The 18,427-nt window shown below is 38.0% G+C and overlaps 2 protein-coding genes across 2 annotated transcripts; one reads left to right on the plus strand and one right to left on the minus strand.

Moving 5' to 3' along the window:
* Positions 1 to 1,943: 1,943 nt before the first annotated feature.
* LOC123756623 (uncharacterized) lies at positions 1,944 to 9,402 on the plus strand. Its single transcript, XM_069331854.1, has 4 exons — positions 1,944 to 2,275; positions 4,254 to 4,457; positions 6,339 to 8,157; positions 8,538 to 9,402. Exons 3-4 carry the CDS (start codon positions 6,975 to 6,977, stop codon positions 9,257 to 9,259), a joined length of 1,905 nt encoding a protein of 634 aa, XP_069187955.1. The 5' UTR covers positions 1,944 to 2,275; positions 4,254 to 4,457; positions 6,339 to 6,974; the 3' UTR covers positions 9,260 to 9,402.
* A 174-nt stretch (positions 9,403 to 9,576) lies between these two features.
* LOC123756767 (palmitoyl-protein thioesterase ABHD10, mitochondrial) lies at positions 9,577 to 17,990 on the minus strand. Its single transcript, XM_045740071.2, has 6 exons — positions 17,826 to 17,990; positions 16,192 to 16,324; positions 15,073 to 15,239; positions 14,496 to 14,640; positions 12,789 to 13,076; positions 9,577 to 11,478 (listed from the first exon to the last, which is right to left on the minus strand). Exons 2-6 carry the CDS (start codon positions 16,318 to 16,320, stop codon positions 11,314 to 11,316), a joined length of 894 nt encoding a protein of 297 aa, XP_045596027.1. The 5' UTR covers positions 16,321 to 16,324; positions 17,826 to 17,990; the 3' UTR covers positions 9,577 to 11,313.
* Between the last annotated feature and the right edge of the window lie 437 nt (positions 17,991 to 18,427).

Here is an 18,427-nt window from a genome sequence, read left to right on the forward strand (position 1 = left end):
GGTCATATTTTGCTCAAACCCCCCTGCAGTTTTCAAAATATCTGAAATGTCGGAAATTTGACTCCTGAGCGTGATTTTTGAGCCGAATTCTGACTCTCTGCACCTATTTCCATTTTCAAATTACAACTTTTTATACCGAAAATATGCCAATTACTGATAACGGTAATGGGTCATATTTTGCCCAAACCCCCCTGCGGTATTCAAAATATCTGAAATGTCGGAAATTTGACTCCTGAGCGTGATTTTTGAGCCAAATTCTGAATCTCTGCACCTATTTTCATTTTCAAATTAATACTTTTTACACCGAAAATATGCCAATTACTGAAAACGGTAATGGGTCATATTTTGCCCAAACCCCCCTGCAGTTTTCAAAATATCTGAAATGTCCGAAATTTGACTCCTGAGCGTGACTTTTGCCGTTGTCACGATCACAGTTGAAAATTTACCCCCGACTTGGAGTCGGATCAAGAAGAGGTTATAAGACACGTCAACAGAACCCGGTTTCTGGTCAAGCTGGCCGTAACAAGCATAAAGCTGCATCTGCCAGTCTTTTGACCATTTTATCCATTCTATTATTTTACCATTTATTCCACGTGCTTGTAATTTCCTTGCTAGTCTTTCATGTGGTATCTTATCTAAAGGTTTAGCGATATCCATATATATACTACATCTATTTGAAGTCTATTATCGGCTACCATTTTCAAAAATGTTATTAGGTTTGTAAGGCAGGATTTTTTTTATTAACAAAACCATGTTGCGTTAATCTGATTAGATTGTTTACCGAAAGATAGTGAATGATTCCCTCCCTTAGAATTCTCTCTAGGAAATTGCAGATATTGAAGATCAAGCTGATCGAACAGTAGTTTTCTGCTTAGCTCTTCCCATGGGCCACAGATTGTCTGAAAAGAGGTTTCTGTGGTAGACAAAGTTCCGCTGCTAGAGTCGTAATAATTTTGCATTGAATTCCGTCCACACCTGTGGCTTTTGAATCTTTGAAACGTCCAGCATTCACGTTTTCTTATGAAAGAAAACTTTCTGATGATTTGGAAGAGTAGCACCCTGGTGGTAGTTATGGTTTTGATGGTCAGAGGGAAGGAAGGGGGTGGAGGGGTACGCAGGGGTATCTTCAATATAACTCCTTCAATAATCCTTGCAAATTAACTGCACTTAAGAGATTACCCAAGGCGAAAGAGCTTAATTAGCCTCATTTGTATTACTGCATGGAAACCTCATTTGCAGTAGAAAAAGTGCAACACCGGGCAACAAATATAATCCCAGAGCTAAGTCAACTCACGTATCAGGAATGGTTGAGGGGCCACAGGGCTAACAACACTACAAACCAGGCATGACAGGGCAGATCTCATTGAAACTTTTAAAATACTGAACAATTTGGAGAATGTTGATCCGGAAATGTTCTTCAAAAGGTCAGATGTAACACGAACAAGGAGCAACGGTTGCAAGTTCAACAAGCCACAATGTAGGACTGAGAACAGGCGATGCTTTTTCACCCAGTTATAAATCTATGGAACCGCTTACCTGCCGAAGCCGTAAATGCCTAAATGCTGTTAAACATTAAGATCCAACTGGAAAAGATCAGGACAATTGAGAGGACCTTTGACAAGCCACTGTACTTCCTGTCCTCGTCGAGGCCACTAGGGCTAGTGGCCTTCAGGTAAATTAACAATGTTACGACGCTGCCTTATGCAACATTCACGGAACGACCACTTAATTACACAGTTAAGATAGCACGCAAACGCAGACTAAATACACCGTGGGCAGGTGAAGCGTTTATAGTAATTACAAGCTTCACCTGCACTCGTGTACATAACGAGGATATCATATCGTACATAACTATCAAGGAAAATGTTATCAAGAAGGATCTTACAATTAGACGTGGGATGTCGAACACACATAGCCGTTCATTTAGTCTTGAGACTGCTATATGGAGCAACAGGCGTCCAGCACACTCCTCCAGTTCCTCTTGGCGTTATGTTGGCTCACACTGCCGGCAGGTGGCGGCGGCTTTAGGAACACGACGATATAAAAAGTGAACCAAGTCTTTTTAATGTGATTGCATATTATAATGCAATAACTGGTGACTGTCTCCATCTTATGAAAATTGTATTGGTACGGGTGAGGAGGCCGGTGTGGTAGAGAGAGATGGGCGTACCTACCGTCGTGGGTGGTGGGCGGCGCAAGGAACCCCTCAGGTTCCTTAATACTCTGACCCTGCTGCTAGTGTTACTGCTCCTTCACTCTCTCGAGGCTATACCAGGTTTGTTTTTAAATGTTAGTGCTTTTGATAATTAAAGAATTAAGAACCTATAAATTTTGTTAGTATCTATAGAAAATGAGTACCAGAGAGTGGGGGGTACCTATGTAAATAATACTGAAACATTGTATTTACTATTTGTGCCTGCAGAATCGAATTATTATAGCTCTTGGACCCCACCTTTTATAACCGATCTATTTTTTCCTCTATTGTGTCTACTACATACATTTCTCTAACACGCACACGCACACATTATCAGGAAAGCAGCCCGTAGCAGCTGTGTAACTCTCAGATACCTATTTACTTGTAGCGAGTACAAACATTATACTCACTACAGATTCTCATTAGCTTAATGGCATAACTAATTAGCACTAATTACACAAGCTATAATCCTATCCTTATTTATAGGTAACATTCTTTCCATCCTGATGGAGAAAGCCGAGCTGTAGTCACGAAATATAATCAAGCGAATTGCGAATAGCCAACAGTACAATTTCCACAGTGATTCAGATAACTCCAGTACAGACACTTTGGATTTACTTCACCTCTTTAACCTCAAGAATGTAGCACTCGGCGTGGACAGTTCTAATGGACACCAAGACACTACAGCTTCGACTCAGAGCAGACAGCAGACTACGACCGTATCGAGCTACAACGCTCTCTCAAGCCCCATCAAGTTTAGACACTTAAAGATTACCTATCGAGCCACCACGCTCTCCCACATAGAGCTCCATGACTCTGGCCTCACTCGGCTCTCTGCTCTGCTCCAAGCTCCGTCTCAGTGCCTACGACACTGATGTATCCAAGACTACTAAATAAATATGAAAACCCGCTAAATACTATGTATCTAATCTACCCAACAACGTAACATAATCGTACGTTACATACTTTTAGGTGAACACGCCCATCAGTTGAAAGAAATTCTGCCCATTTGTTTCTGCATCGTACGGTAATCGAATCCGGGCCCATAGGACTACGACCCCCTGAGCGCTGCCTACTCAGCCGCAAGGTCCCATGGACAACACTTGTGGCAATTGGTCAAAATGATTTCCATTGTCGGGGACAGGTTAGGCACGCTTCCTTTCACCTAGCAATAGGTACCCAGGAATTAATCAACTGTTGTGGAGTTGCATCCTGGGAAGGGTCAGTAGTTCCACTTTGGGGGATGACCTCGATGTTAGCCCAACACTGGCTGCTTGTCGCCCGGCCAAACAAATATTTCATCCCCCTCTCCCCTTGACTTAATCTTTTGATGTGCAATAAAGATTAGATCTTTACTGCAGTAAAGATCACATAGTAATGAGAGATTATATATACATATATACACACACTGTATTGTATCACATTGTCATACTGTATATATATAATTTATATACCCCCCTATGATTCATCTTGGAAAGTTGCATGAGACTAGCCCTAAGTGTCTGGCTTCCAACCTTGGCTAGACAGGCGTTCTATTTTATATATTTACCTGATGGCCACGAGAGATGGCCTAGACAGGGACAGGAAGCTGGTGGCTTGTCAAAGGTGTTCTCATTGTTGCAGAAAAAAGTTTTTTCAACTGGATTTTAACCTGAAGTTGTTGTTGTAAATGTGTTGGCATTTACAGCTTTGGCAGGTAGTAGGCAGTTCCATGGGTTTATAACCCTACGAGTGACAAGTATCTGCATTCTGTCCTGCACTGTGGTGTGTTGAGCTTTAAGTTGTTGCTTTATGCATGTGTTACATTTAATCTTTTAAGAAATATCATTGTCTACAGGAAGCTTTCCCCTTGAGGTTTTTATTAAATCAAGTATGAAATTAATGTTTTCTGTATAGTTGCCATGTCGACTATTAACTGATACATTAATTTATAATATTCATGATGATTGCTTATCAAGTCTAAATATCAAAATACAGTAGTTTAGCAATTAAGCTATACCCACTTGTTACTATAAAAATTACCATAATTAAAACTACATTCAATTTTATCTCATGACAGGAGGAAGAAACGACATAGTACCCGGGGCGCTGTTTGATACATCTGGGTCTCGACTGTGTGCTCCAGAAAGCCAACTCTCTAACTTGACCTTTGGCTCTCCTGCCTCCTACAATTTCACCATCTGTGCTTTAGTGCGTCCACTGACCGAAGATTCCAATGGCAAATTCTTCTATTACAGTACTAATAACATTACTATTATAGCAAGTAAGGAATGACAAAAAAATTAATTTTTTTAGTAATGAGATTTGCTTATTTATAAGAAGTGTCTCTTTGGAGGCAGTCAGTTACAGTGAATGATTATATTTCATTTCCATAATCACATTTTGTTTGTACGTGCGCCTTTTTTTGCGTCCAGGATCCAGCTCTAGCTCTTGGGCCCCCACTTTCCTAGCCATTGATTGTCTAATGCAATGACTCCTGGCATATTTCTCTATCATACCTGCTTTTAAAGTTATGAATGGAGTTAACCTCTACAATCTGCGCCTTTAGGTCATTCCATTTACTCACTACCCTTACGCTAAAATATAACTTTCTAACATCTCTGACACATCTGAGTCACAAGCTTCCATCCGTGCCCCTTTGTTCTATTGTTATTAATTGTAAACATTTCCTGTTTCCACCTTGTCCATACCTCTAAGTATTTTATACGTCTCTATCATGTCCCCCCCCTCTCCCTCCTCTTTTCTAACGTCGTCAGATTTAGGTCCTTCAGTCTGTCTTCATACATCATCCCTCGCAGCTCTGGGATGAGTCTTGCTGCAAACTTCTGCACCTTTTCGAGTTTCCTTATTTTTTTTTAAGATGGGGGGCTCCGCAATGTGAGCAGCATACCCTAAGACTGATCTCACATAGGTGGTATACAATGATGTAAAAGGCTCCTTATTCAAGTTTCTGAAGGATGGTCTGACTTTTACCAGAGTAGAGTATGCAGCTGACGTTATTCTATTTATATGAGCCTCTGGAGTTAGGTTTGGTGTTATGTCCATTTCAAGATCTTTTTCTCTAGACGTTATAGGGAGGTAGTTTTCCCTCATTGTATATTGGCCTTTCGGTCTCCTGGCTCCTGTCCCCATTTCTATCACCTTGCACTTGTTAGTGTTGAACTCTAGCAGCTATTTCTCGGATCATCCTTGCAACCTGTTCAAGTTATCCTGGAGAATCATGTATACTACATCCACTGGAAATCCTTTGAGTAGCTGGTTACTGTTTCCAAAAATCTGAGCAGGGTTGTAAAGTAGGATTTATTTTTAACAAAGCTAGGTTGTATTGATTTTACAAGATTGTCCGTTACGAGATGAATGATTTCCTTTAAGATTCTCTCCATGAGCTTGCAGATGCGCGATGTCAAGCTGATCGGACCGTCTTTTTCCACTGGACTCTTTCTGCTTTTTTTTTCAAAACAGGAGGTGACAGTTGTATATTTCCAATCTATGGGCACTATCCCTTGGTCCAGAGATTTTCTGAAAAACAGTTTTAGCAGTAGGTATTCAACCTTTTTAAAGAAGTTGTTTGGATTAATTACAATCTATTGAATGTAAATCATTTATAAAAATACTTTTTGTTAAATGCAGATGTATTAACGATACCTAATTCATATACAGTACTGTATATCTAATTGCTTTTGCTGGATTGATCGAGTTGAGATCCTTTGATGTTGTCGTGCATGCGTCTCGAGGACCACTTTGCACACATCTATACCATTCTGTGATCTTATCACTGTATGAGGTTAATTACTGTCTGTCACTTGGAGGAGAACAGCAGAACCCTCTGGTCACCATTATGGCATATATCACAAATACACTCTGAAAATAATGATTACTTAATATATGAATATACTGTACATGGATTAAAATAAAGTCAAGCTATAAATTAAATTTATAAGCTGAGAGAGCAGCTGCTTTCTAAATGTTTTATTCTGAAAGATATTCTTTTCTTAAGAGACTTAATCACCCAAATATTTTAGAATTAATAGATAATCTTTTAGGAATATCAAGTTCATCTCTAGTTGGCTGGACTGACAAGGCGACACTGATAATGTAATATGCCAAATATATACATTTTTTCTAATGTTATCATTATACACAGAGGTGATGAGGCTTAAGCTGACCATAGAGATGCCACACAAACATGTTCTGTTCAAAGGCAACCTTGTCAAAGATAACTGGAATCCCGTTTGTTTTGGTTACGACACCGATCAGAATGAGGCAAGTCATCAATTATGCTATAGAACTTCTCACACAGTTTTTTTGCTACGGATGAAAGATATGTGCTAGATATATGATATAAGGCTTTCCGAAGCCTTATGTGTGCAACATTTTTATTTCACAACTTGGATATTTTATCTTTTTTTTGCGATCTACAGTATTGTATACACCAGTCTACATTCTGTTTTAGTTCTTGAACCAAATTAAGAAATGACTAACACAAAGTAATATATAACATCAACATGCATTTCTTTATCCAAAATTTTTTTGTGTGTGATTTTAATGTTATTGCAAATTTTAAATGCAAATTTTCTATACCTCTCCTTCAAATATATAAGATACTGTATATGTAAAATGTGTTAAAATTTTCCAGGCATGGGCTGCTTTACAAGGAAGGTTCCTAAATGTATCTCGGACTCAAAAGTTAAAGACCACTAGTAAAATATCTGCGGTGTGCATCAGGGCCCCCAAATGCTCCACGAGAGGATGTTTACAAGGCTACGTAGCGGCAGTGTCCATGCAAGAGGGCATGCCAGACATGCAAGACCACGGCATTGCAACGTGCAATGCCGTGGTGCTGGCTAGCATTGTTTCTCCCGCTGTTGATGGCACTTGGATTGGTGAGGCTGGGCTCTGGAGGACCGAGTACAAACGGGAAGAATTGTGTTCTAATGCCATTCAAAACCTGTGGATAACAGAGCCTGGTAGTTATGCAGACCACTTGAAAACATGCACTGTGTTTGGAGGGCATCTTGTAAAAAAAGAAGCGACAACACCTGTCCTGGTCAAAAAGGCAGCCAGTGCACCCAAGAAATGCATCAAAGGCAGCATTACACGTGTATCTTGGCTTGACCACGACCTCCAGGAAGATAGCCCTTTAAATGCTCAGTGCCCAGTCTTGCTTATCAATGGGACCATTGGCTCCCATTTTTGCATCGGAGAGCTGGAATGTAGTCTTTGTCGAGTTTCAAAGTGGATGCGTTTTACACTTTATGGTGCCATCTATGATTTTGATAGGTTCTACTTCTTGAGGAGTCTACCTGATGGAAATTTTCACTTTGAGGGATTATATTCTTCTTCTTTAATATCCTTAAAAGGAAATTCATGGGTGCTAAGTTCACATCTGCATCGTCACTATTGGCAACTAACTGAAGGTTTTCAGGTAGTGGGGCGACACAGCTGGCACTCTGGCAACAGCCACTCTCTCCTGACACTCACATCATGCACCATGTCACAGTTCTCCTCTGACGAAGGCTACTGTCTCCCCAGAAATCAGCGATGTAATAGCTTGGTGGAGTTTGCAGATGGTAGTGATGAAGAGAAATGCCTCGAAAGGACAGTCGAGAAAGGCCCTAGTTATGAATCTATTCTGCCTCCAAGTCACAAAGATAATGCAATGATTAATGTATATTATGCATTTCACATAAAGAACATTAAGGAAATCACTACTAAAACTGGAGTAGCAAAAATTGACATACAAGGTGTCCTTCAATGGGCCGATTCTCGACTTCAATTAAGGGACATCGGGTATGCGGATTTTACGATCTTCAATTGCAATGAGATATGGCACCCCAAGCTAGGCATCCGTGCAGGATATATGAGTACCGGAGAAGAAATTAACTTTCAGGTGTACACTTCAGAATGCATTGTGGCTCCCTCATCGAACCACCGTCATTATGCCATGGATGACCCATACATGGGTGAGTAGAGATGAACATTTCCTCACATGTAGCATGACCCATCTTAAATTTGCAATATATCATAACACACAAGCTAAAAGTTAATTAAACAAATATTATGAGACATCCCAGCAAAAACAAAAGAATTTAAGTACTTAAAATATTTGTAGTTTTATATTAATACTGTACAGTATACATTAAGTACTATACAGTATATGCATTATTCCACCCAAAGAATTCTGGGTCTTCTTCTTTTATTGCATTGCATATACTGGTATATTATTTATATATATATATATATATATATATATATATATATATATATATATATATATATATATATATATATATATATATATATATATATATATATATATAATTTTTTTTTTGTTCTTTTCCAGGCAGATTTGTTCATGGTAAAGATGACAACTTGACCATGTATATGCACCTACTTCTGGAACTTCCATGTAACTTTGAACTTCACCGTTACCCCTTTGGATTCCATCAGTGTAATGCCACCTTTTATTTGAAATCATTTGACACGGATAAGGAACTAAAACCACTGATTGAATCTGGCGAGATTAAATATGATGGAAACACAAATCTCTTAGATTACCAACTGCTCAAGACAACATTTGAGAAAACGGGTACCTATGCCATGCTGACCCTGCATTTAAAGAGTCAGTGTGACTACCACATTCTGAATAGTTTCTCACCGAGTGCTCTTATGTTTATCATCTCATACGCCACCCTCTTTTTCCCACTGGCCTCTACTAGCGACAGGATCATGGTCTCCCTCACAGCCCTCCTCGTTTTGGCTGCACTCTTTGCTCAGGCATCCGGTTCTTACGTTAAAACACCCTACTACAAGCTGATCGACATCTGGTATGCTATTATGATTGGCCTCTGCTTCACTGTGGTCATGGTCAACATGGTTGTTGGCTGCCTGCATCACACTCCTGTGTACCGGCCCAGGGAAGGTGAAGACAATTCCACTCATGGCACGTTAAACCTCACCCCAAGGAAGGTGATGGTCATTAATGTGGTGTGTAAGGGGTTGCTTGTTGCTCTTTTTGTCACTTGGGTCACAATCTTTGCTTTATTTGCAACAAATGTGATTTAATTGAGCATCTCTTTTGAGTGCTGCAAATTGAAAAACTGGAGAAGTGAAAGGCATGTATATAAAGTGCTGTAGTACCTAAATGACTTGGTTCAAAAGTGTAATGTTATTGTTATACAAAGCAGTTGTAGTGCAAGCAGTGATTTTTTTTTTACCAGCAATTATTATAATTATAAGAAATCATTATAATTCTGTGAGAACATCCACTAGGATCTGATGAAAACCTTTTGTCCCCACTGTAAACGTTTTGCACAGTACTGCCCACAGTATGAATGTTTAGTGCACAATAACTAGCTGGTGACAACTATCAAATCAAATCATTTATTTATTTATTTATTTATATTTATTTATATATAAGAAGGTACATTGGGGTTATGAGAGTACAAAGCATTATTGCTTTTACATTTTTGTAAAGCCACTAACACACACAGCATTTCGGGCAGAGAATCATACTTAAGAGTACCACAAAGTTTTATTTCGTCTTTTTTAAGTACATTCTAAACTGTTTATTAAAAAAGTCATAAACCCTTCCGGAAAAAATTTTCTACAACATTATGACACCATTATTTTAAGTGCACAAGCCGTGATCCTTTAGGCAAATCTTACTTTCATAATATATTTCAAAGATTATTTTGCTTACTTTACCAATGGGTTATTTAAGAGGCAATTATTTGATTCAAATAAGTGAATGCACCATGAATATTAAGTTATATTACTAACAACAGGACTTTTTTAACCGATTCTGAAAATTTGTAAGTAAATTAAAGTCTATATTATTTGTAGAACAACATTCTTGGCTCTTGGGTAAAACTATATTATTTCTGATTTTCTTTAGTTGTAGGAATACAAAAATAAGTTGTAGGACAATAATTGTACATCATTACACCATGTGGTGTGATGGTATAAATTAATGTATATTATAGATTATTGATTATTATATATTGGAAGTCTCCACTTGCTTCATACAATTGCACAGAACACCACCTCATTTCTTTGCAAATGGAGGTACCATACTTTAATTATGGGTGGTTATACTGTGTATAGGAGCTGCCTCATATGGGCCAATAGGCCTTCTGTAGGTACCTTCATTCTTACTGTATGTTCTTATTAATGTCTGGTGTTACCAATAGACACAATATCCACGAGCAATGCCAATTCAGCTCTCAATCAATGTCATCAACATTAATAATGATGATTCAACGTCGCACCAATGCCACTCTTGAATACTGTGCCTACTTGGAATATTCTGTCTATAACTTTAAACGATTGAAAGAAATCAATTTTAAGAGAGATTTGCCTTCATCCAAAGTTAATGATAGGAAAATTAGCATATTGTCACGAGAAACTAACTTTTCAGCAAATTAACTGATAAATTATTTGCTTGAATTTACAATATTAAGTTACTATGAGCAACTACTTATTTTGAGATTTGTCACTCACTTTCCATATATTTGATCATTTTTGGTCAAACAAGCGACCATCTTGGCAGTTGTTATATGGTAATCCAGCTAAATTATGACGTTTTGATTACATTTTAATTATCAACTGCTGTCAGATATTATCATGACTTGAGTGTGACAGCTAATTTCAGAACTCTGCTAATTTAATTAACCTCGTTATCTCACTTAAATATTAATATTCTGACAGTTTTTTATTGTTATACCATTTGTTTTCTATATTTTATATAGCAGCAACTTTCTGCAACTTTTCCAGTTGCAACCACTTTGCTTGAGCATTTATTTTTCAACACCTGAAACAGCGCTAAAAAATCAGGGTAAAACATTTATGAATTCGAGCTGTTAGGCACACCTCATCCACAGCACGGTTAGGCAACAACACTTCTCAACACAACCTTTACATATTCCCACCACTAGGGAACCTCTCACTTATCACACATTATCCCTTATCCCTTCACTTCTTTCTCTCGTTAGACCTCAACCACATTAAACCTTTGAACTCACTGGCAGTTCCCACTTACCTCAGTTCTATTTACTATTATAAGTAAGATCTTACATGACTGTACTGCTGTCAATCTTGTTTCAAGAATAGTTTCCCATTTAATTGGCACTGGACACTAGGTTGAGAACAGTATCAAACATGACTTTTAAGCAGGCACTATCACTCAGGGTGTGACCCCCGTACTTGAGGTAGTTCAACTCTACATCAGTGGTCTGTAAAGCTTTAAGAAGTGGAAGAGATTCCAAATGTGGAACATCTTTGTCCTGCAAAGACAAAAATTAATTTGGAGTGAAGACAATCCACTTAGGTATCAATTATAATTATTTATTAACATAAAAGAAAACAAAATTATAATGAATAGACCTCTCTATCTTTATAATAAAGTTTCCATTGCAGTACTGTATGTCAATTGTGACAAACAATTGTGTTCCGACATTAACCGGCACCCATTTTATAATCATTCCTGGTGTACAGTGATTACTACAGTCAATGTCTACCAGTGTGATTAACAATTACAAACTGTTGCATTCTAGGCAGCTCAGAACGGAGTAAGGATATCAGCCGGGTAATTACATAAAAAGTTGAATAATAATACCCAGTCTCATTTCAAAATACTGCATCTATTGCTCAGAATTTCACTCTCTAAGCATTTCAAGGATATTCAAACTGACATAGTACTTGCCAAGTTATGACACTGCTCAAATCATACAATGATGGAGATAATGTGTAGCACAGAGCTTCACAAAGATACAGAATGAAATGCAGAATAGAACCAGTGAAGAGTAGAGGTGCCATTAGACACAGTCAGTTAGCACTGTATGACTATCAGGGGGTCTGTGGCTGCTCAATACTCTTACAGCAAGCATAAGAAATATTGCTGGAACAAAAGTAGACTCCAAGAAGCAGTTAGAGAAGTTTCTGTAAGAAGTGCAGACCAATCGGGTTGTAGTAGAAATGTGGGCCTGTGGGCTGATCTAAGCTACATCCTGTTAAACCAAGTTATCACAAGTCAAGCCTTGCTGCAGGCTGGGCATGTGAAGTAGAACAACTCTTGGAACCTTCTACAGGTAAACTCCAGGTAAACCCGTGCAATAGCAGGTAACTCGGCAAGTAACATTTTAACTATACAGTACCTGACCATTATTATACATCACATACATTGTCGCATCAGGGAGGGACAACTGGCTACCAATACTTAATTGCTCGCTCCTCTCAATCCAGCAATAATTGGGATTGCTGGATTCGTAAACCGATCAATGGATCATCTTCCTATGAAAACCAATAGCCTAATTCTTTAGACATAAAAGCAACATACTGTACTATACTAGAACACACTAAGAATAAGAAGGCATTACAGTATATGCAAGCCTTATTAATTTTCTCATAGTTTGATAATAATAATGATCATCTTTATTTTGTAATACTGTACTGTATTTATATACTGTATTAAATAACTTACAATATTACTTGTCCAGTTTGCTATCAACAATTAGATATGCACTATACCAAACCTGTAATATTCTAATATGAAATATATATACTGTATTAAATGTATTCAATCACAAACACTAACCTTGACGCTGTGGATAATCCTTACTGGACAGGGCATAGGAATATTGTCCGTGTCCATGGTTACGTTATACTGCTTCATGTCCTCAAATACCTTCTTGGACAATGGAAATTCACCGTAATCAGGAGCAAAGAGCTTCACAATTTGGCCATCTTCAAATTTCTTCAGAGCATTGGGAGGGAGTTGTCCTCTAAGAACCTTTTCATACCTCTCACCAAAGTTAAAGGCCGGAGCTAACATGACAATAGCTGCAAACTTATCTGGATGATTTTTGGCTATAAGGGAGGTTATCTGAAAAGAAAATCAAAGAAGAATAGTGATTAATCCATCCAATTTTACTGAAGGTAAAGGAAAGACTAAATATATATGTGTAAGTATAATAAAACCAAATTTTCAGATGCAACCTACATCCTTTCTCAAGTATAGGCTGGTTCACAAGTCCCTTTATCCTTACCCTGATATTCTGCACACATGCATTTTTAATTATCACTGTCTTTACTATTTAAAAACAAAAAAATGATCAGAGCTACTATTTAAAAACAAAAAAATGATCAGAGCCATTTTATGTGAAAGGAATACAATGACTCACTGAAACATTTCAAAGCAGATGGTCTGAAGAGGTTCATAAAGACTGGTAGCCCTGCTTGTATTTCCTTCACAAAGACCAGATATATCAGTACAGTCTCCAGACATCTCTGCTTCTGCTTCCTTCTCTCTCTCTCTTCCCTTATCATGTCCGTCGGCAGCTAAACAAATTTTTTATGTATTGTAATTATAGGAAATTATAGGAAATAAAAGTTTACAAACTATATATATGTACTGGTGTTTAGTGTTCATATAATAGTTTATATACTGTACTAATATATTAAGTCGAACAGGGCCCTGGCAGCACAGTACCTCGTTAATGTTCCTGATCCTTCTCAGGCTTGTATAGCCTTGGGTCGCAGGTTACAGCCAGTTGTCTCGACTCCGAGATGAGAAGCGAGTGGCGGCCGCCTCACAGGCAAGTCCCTATTTTCCCTTATCTTTGGTTAGGTAGCTCCGGGAAGCCGAAGTGGCTTTCCACAGAAAACCAGTGTCGATAATGAAATGCCTTTTTCTGGGCGAGACCCAGAGGCTACTCGGCATTCCTCCCTCTCGTCGGCCGGTGTTTTTTTTTTTTTTTTGCGTTTTTGATATTCAGCCTCTGAACAGGGGTTGGGTAGCCGGTGCGGGAGGTCTGGGACTCCCCCTTCCCCCTCCTGGGGGGGGGGGGGGCAGGGGGGGGCTGCGCAGACAGCAGTGTGGCGGCTGTGGTGACGTCATGTTTGTTTGCTTGTTTTTTGTTTTGGGAGTTCTGCCTGCTCATTCAGCTTTCGACTTGCAATTTTTCACCAGCTGTAGTTTGTTTTAGGATTCCTACCTTTTTGGGTGCTTGACCTGGTAAATGGCAGACATAGACTGCTTCCAACTACATGGGTGTGTTCATAGGCTATTGCTCCTCATGCCTCTCTGAGGGGGGGGGGGGCAGGTTCTGGCTCGTGGTCCCCGGTAAGCATAGAATTCCATTGATTGATTGTTGCCATGGTCTAATACATATACATCAGCCCGGTATAGCTCTGGGGAACCAAAGGGGCTCTCCACAGAAAATTACAGTAAATTGAAATAAAAGCAATTGTATATAAAGTATGTTACTTTTATTAACGAAAAGTAACTTTTTGAGCAACCTACCCAGCAGCCCATTGAAGATGCAAGTACAATCTGTGGTCCATCTGTCATTTTAAGAAGCATTTCTGTAGCATCTTCAAGCCATAAGGACATTGTGGTCTCTGTCATTTTAATTCCTTCACTCTTGCCCAGTCCTGAAGGATCATATCTGAGAAAAGCAGAAATTAACTTTTGAATGGTAACTGTCCACCATTCAGCAACTCATAAGAAAAACAGCACAGGTCACCCTATCTCCATTTCACTCCTAACTAAATATAATCACGTAGTCAAGTCTAACTCATCCATAAAATGTGGCTAGCTGGCAGTATTAAGTTGGAAAAGAAGTGACACCTTTTATCATGAAAAGTATGAAGTATATATCTATACTGTATTGTATAAACAATTATAGTTTTCAAATCCTTTCTACAGTACCATACTACATAATGTAAATTGTTGAAATTACATTAACCTAAGAAACTCTCACTCACCCTCTCTCTCTCTCTCTCTCTCTCTCTCTCTCTCTCGAGAGAGAGAGAGAGAGAGAGAGAGAGAGAATTAGATCACTCAATTGTTAAACATTATCCACCATGCATAACTTTACCTGACATATGGAAAACCATTTTCGTGGCAAAAGGAGTGCAGTGCGGCAGATTTAGCTCCAGCCATGTTGGACATAAACCCCGGTACATAGAAAATTCCTTGGTGATGGGGACCAATTAGCTTTTTGTAGGCTATTTTTCGAATTTTCCCAGAATTTGTATCTTTTATCTATAAAAAAGATTGAAAAACACATATATGTAATGCATCTATAGTTTCAATGAAAAGTGTTTATGTTCTTGGAATGATTTTCTAAAATTAAAAAAATTGTAGCTAGGTTTAGATAATTCAGAATGACAAATGACTTTGATAATTCAGAATTGAACTTAAAATTCCTTAACCTTGTGAACAGACACTGTACTAGTATATAAAGTACTGTACAACTCATCCCGACAATAGTTTACACTTTATATTACACTACTGTACTTTCTCTTTGTAACTAGTCTTCCATAGGAAAAAATATCCAGCATGCTTCCTCACACATACTGTACACGTATACAGTGTGTATAGCACAAGTAAATGATTTGACAGTTACTGGTGCAGTAATGAAAAAAGTGTAAAAAAGGGGAAGGAATTGGTATGGCTTTCAATGGGGAAGGAGAAGTATGCTGAGAAGAAAAAGGAGCCAATCCCTCACATTGATAAATAATATATTTTAATCTTTCTGAAATGCATTGTTATTAAAGAATAAACAGTAAATCTTTCACTTGGATAAAAATAATGAAACTTGTAGATGTCAAAGACTATCACCAGGTGGCAGTATAGGTCACTATGGTCCCAGTTGGCCTTGCTCCAAACTCATTTGCCTGGTGTAACAACTGTAAATTTTGGTGACAAATATTTTTCCTTAAATATTTACTTGTAGTTATTTACCATATTAACATACAGTATTTACTTGTAGGATGTTAGTGGATGATATGGTGACTTGTGTCATTTTACTGAATGTTGAATGAAATTTAGATTTTTAAACCACTAATGTTCGAAGACCAACAGCAGTCAATATGGGCAACTTTATGCTAGTGTTCAATGCAAGAAGAATATCAAGAATCATGAAGAAATCACCCCAGGAAACCAGACTGAATCCATATCATTTGAATGGATGTAAAAAATACAAAACCCTTACTTCGTGAAACTGGGTCTCTGGTTCAGCACTTGATGTCTGTAAATTCCTAAGCAATGATACTGTTGGTTTGCATGTTGGAGATATAATTCTGAAGATCTGTAGACCTTGGGCAGCCTTGAAGACCTGCATCTTCCTGTTGATAAGATGTGAATGGAATTTATAGAGAATTAGTTTTTGGCTGTACTGTGATGATTTAAAGATGATTAAAAGAAACAAAAGTAATAATAAAATTAAAAATAAAGGGGACATCATTGACAAAATTAAGCATTTTAGATATGGATACAAGTCACTTTGCAACCAAGATAGTGCATCAACAGATTTTAAAAAGTGCCTAACCTAAAATAAGCTAAACCAACCTAATCTGGTGTCAATTATTAACAAATGAGTATTGTACAAGTGTTTGTGTACAATCTGACAGTACTTCATTGGGTACAGGCTAACGGGGCACTACAGTTCGTATATATATACTTTATTTTAGGCTTGCATCGAGGTCCCCTGAAAGCCAAATTTCTGACTTTTGCCAGAGTGCAACCCCACAACCATAACAGTTGCTTAACTCTTGGGTACCTATCTACTGCGAACTGAACAAAGGCATTAGATAAAAGGTAAAATGCCCAACTATGTTGACCAAACCATACGCCAGAAAGTGAAGGGACGACAACGTTTCGGTCCATCCTGGACAATTCTCAAGTCGATTGTGATTGACACAATTGACTTGAGAATGATCCAGGACGGACTGAAACGTCGTCATCCCTTCACTTTCTAGTGTGTGGTTTAGTGAACATTTCAGCCACGTTACTGTGACTCCTCGTCTGCAAATGCCCAACTATTTCTGTCCCACCTCGGGAATCGAACCCCGGAGACCCGACTACAGGTGCTACGGTGTACCTGTTGATAATCCTCAAATTTCACTGTACTATACCTACTAATGTTCTTCAAATTTTCTTACAAAGTACCTGTTATCTTCTTTCAATTTTCCTACAAATTACCTACTTAAATTTATCTGTTAGATTAAGGACCTGCCCAAAATGCTATGCGTGCTAGTGGCTTTACAAGACTGTAAAATCATCAATGCTATGTGCTCTCGTAAACCCAATGTACCTACTTGTACATATAATATATATTATATACACTGTAGCTCCTGGACCCTGCATATAATCTGAATAAGCCAGTTAGCTAAATTAACTGAGAATTCCTTTCTCGAGACGATTACATGCTTTTCCACTACCCCCTAAGGGACGAGTACAGTAGTACAGTTGGTGATGGTCTCAACTCACTGTCAGGAATCCCAGGTTCGACTCCCGGGTGGAACAGAAATATTTTGGTTACGTTTCCTTTCATCTAAAGCCTCTGTTCACCTAGCATTAAATAGGTAGCTGAGAGTTAGGCAAAAGACCCTCGATATAATTAATATCATTTGAGATATATATGGCTAAAGTATATATTCACAGGCTTCCTGTCTCCGACAAAATAAAATTTAATGAGCAAATCAAAATAGGAGACTATTAAGCGGTTGAAATACGTGAAGCAGAGCACATATGATGATATTTAACACCAACTAACTATGGCGTACAAATAAATTGCCTAAACTAACTAAATCAACCACGTCTGTGGTGGAAAATACAGCAATCAACCTGGTTGTTGTTGTGAATGAAGGAGGCGACGGCGATCGTGGTAAAAGAACCCGGTGAACTTAGTTATCTAATTCTAAGCTGTGAGGTAATCAAGTTCAAGAGTGGAGTCAACTGTTGCCAACCCTGAGAAGACGCCCTCACCGGCCGTACGCCATATATCTTTCGCTATTAACAAATTAAGGTTGACTAAAATTATGAGAATGGTGCACCTATATGAACGATTACAGAGTAAAAGCTTTACAACGTATATTATTTAGTTTTTTTTAGTCGTATCGAGTACTAAACTAAACATGACAAAACTGTAATGATATGATAACATTTGTTACAATAACAAACTATTTTATTCCCAGAATAAGCAACGATTTTACATCAATTTAAGTACTATAGTTCTGAATTATGAAAGAAAAAGACAAAAATCTTAACCAAGTATTACAAGTTTGAATCCTGGATGTATATATGGTGTATAATCTTGACCAAGTAATCCAAAGTTAGCCTCAATATATAAGAATATATTACTCTCAGTAAACTAGCACACTATTCATTTACACATTTACAAATAAAAATATTTCTATAATAATAATAATAATAATAATAATAATAAT

Source organism: Procambarus clarkii, chromosome 26, assembly GCF_040958095.1.
Source record: "Procambarus clarkii isolate CNS0578487 chromosome 26, FALCON_Pclarkii_2.0, whole genome shotgun sequence".
In the NCBI taxonomy this organism is placed as follows: Eukaryota; Metazoa; Arthropoda; class Malacostraca; order Decapoda; family Cambaridae; genus Procambarus; species Procambarus clarkii.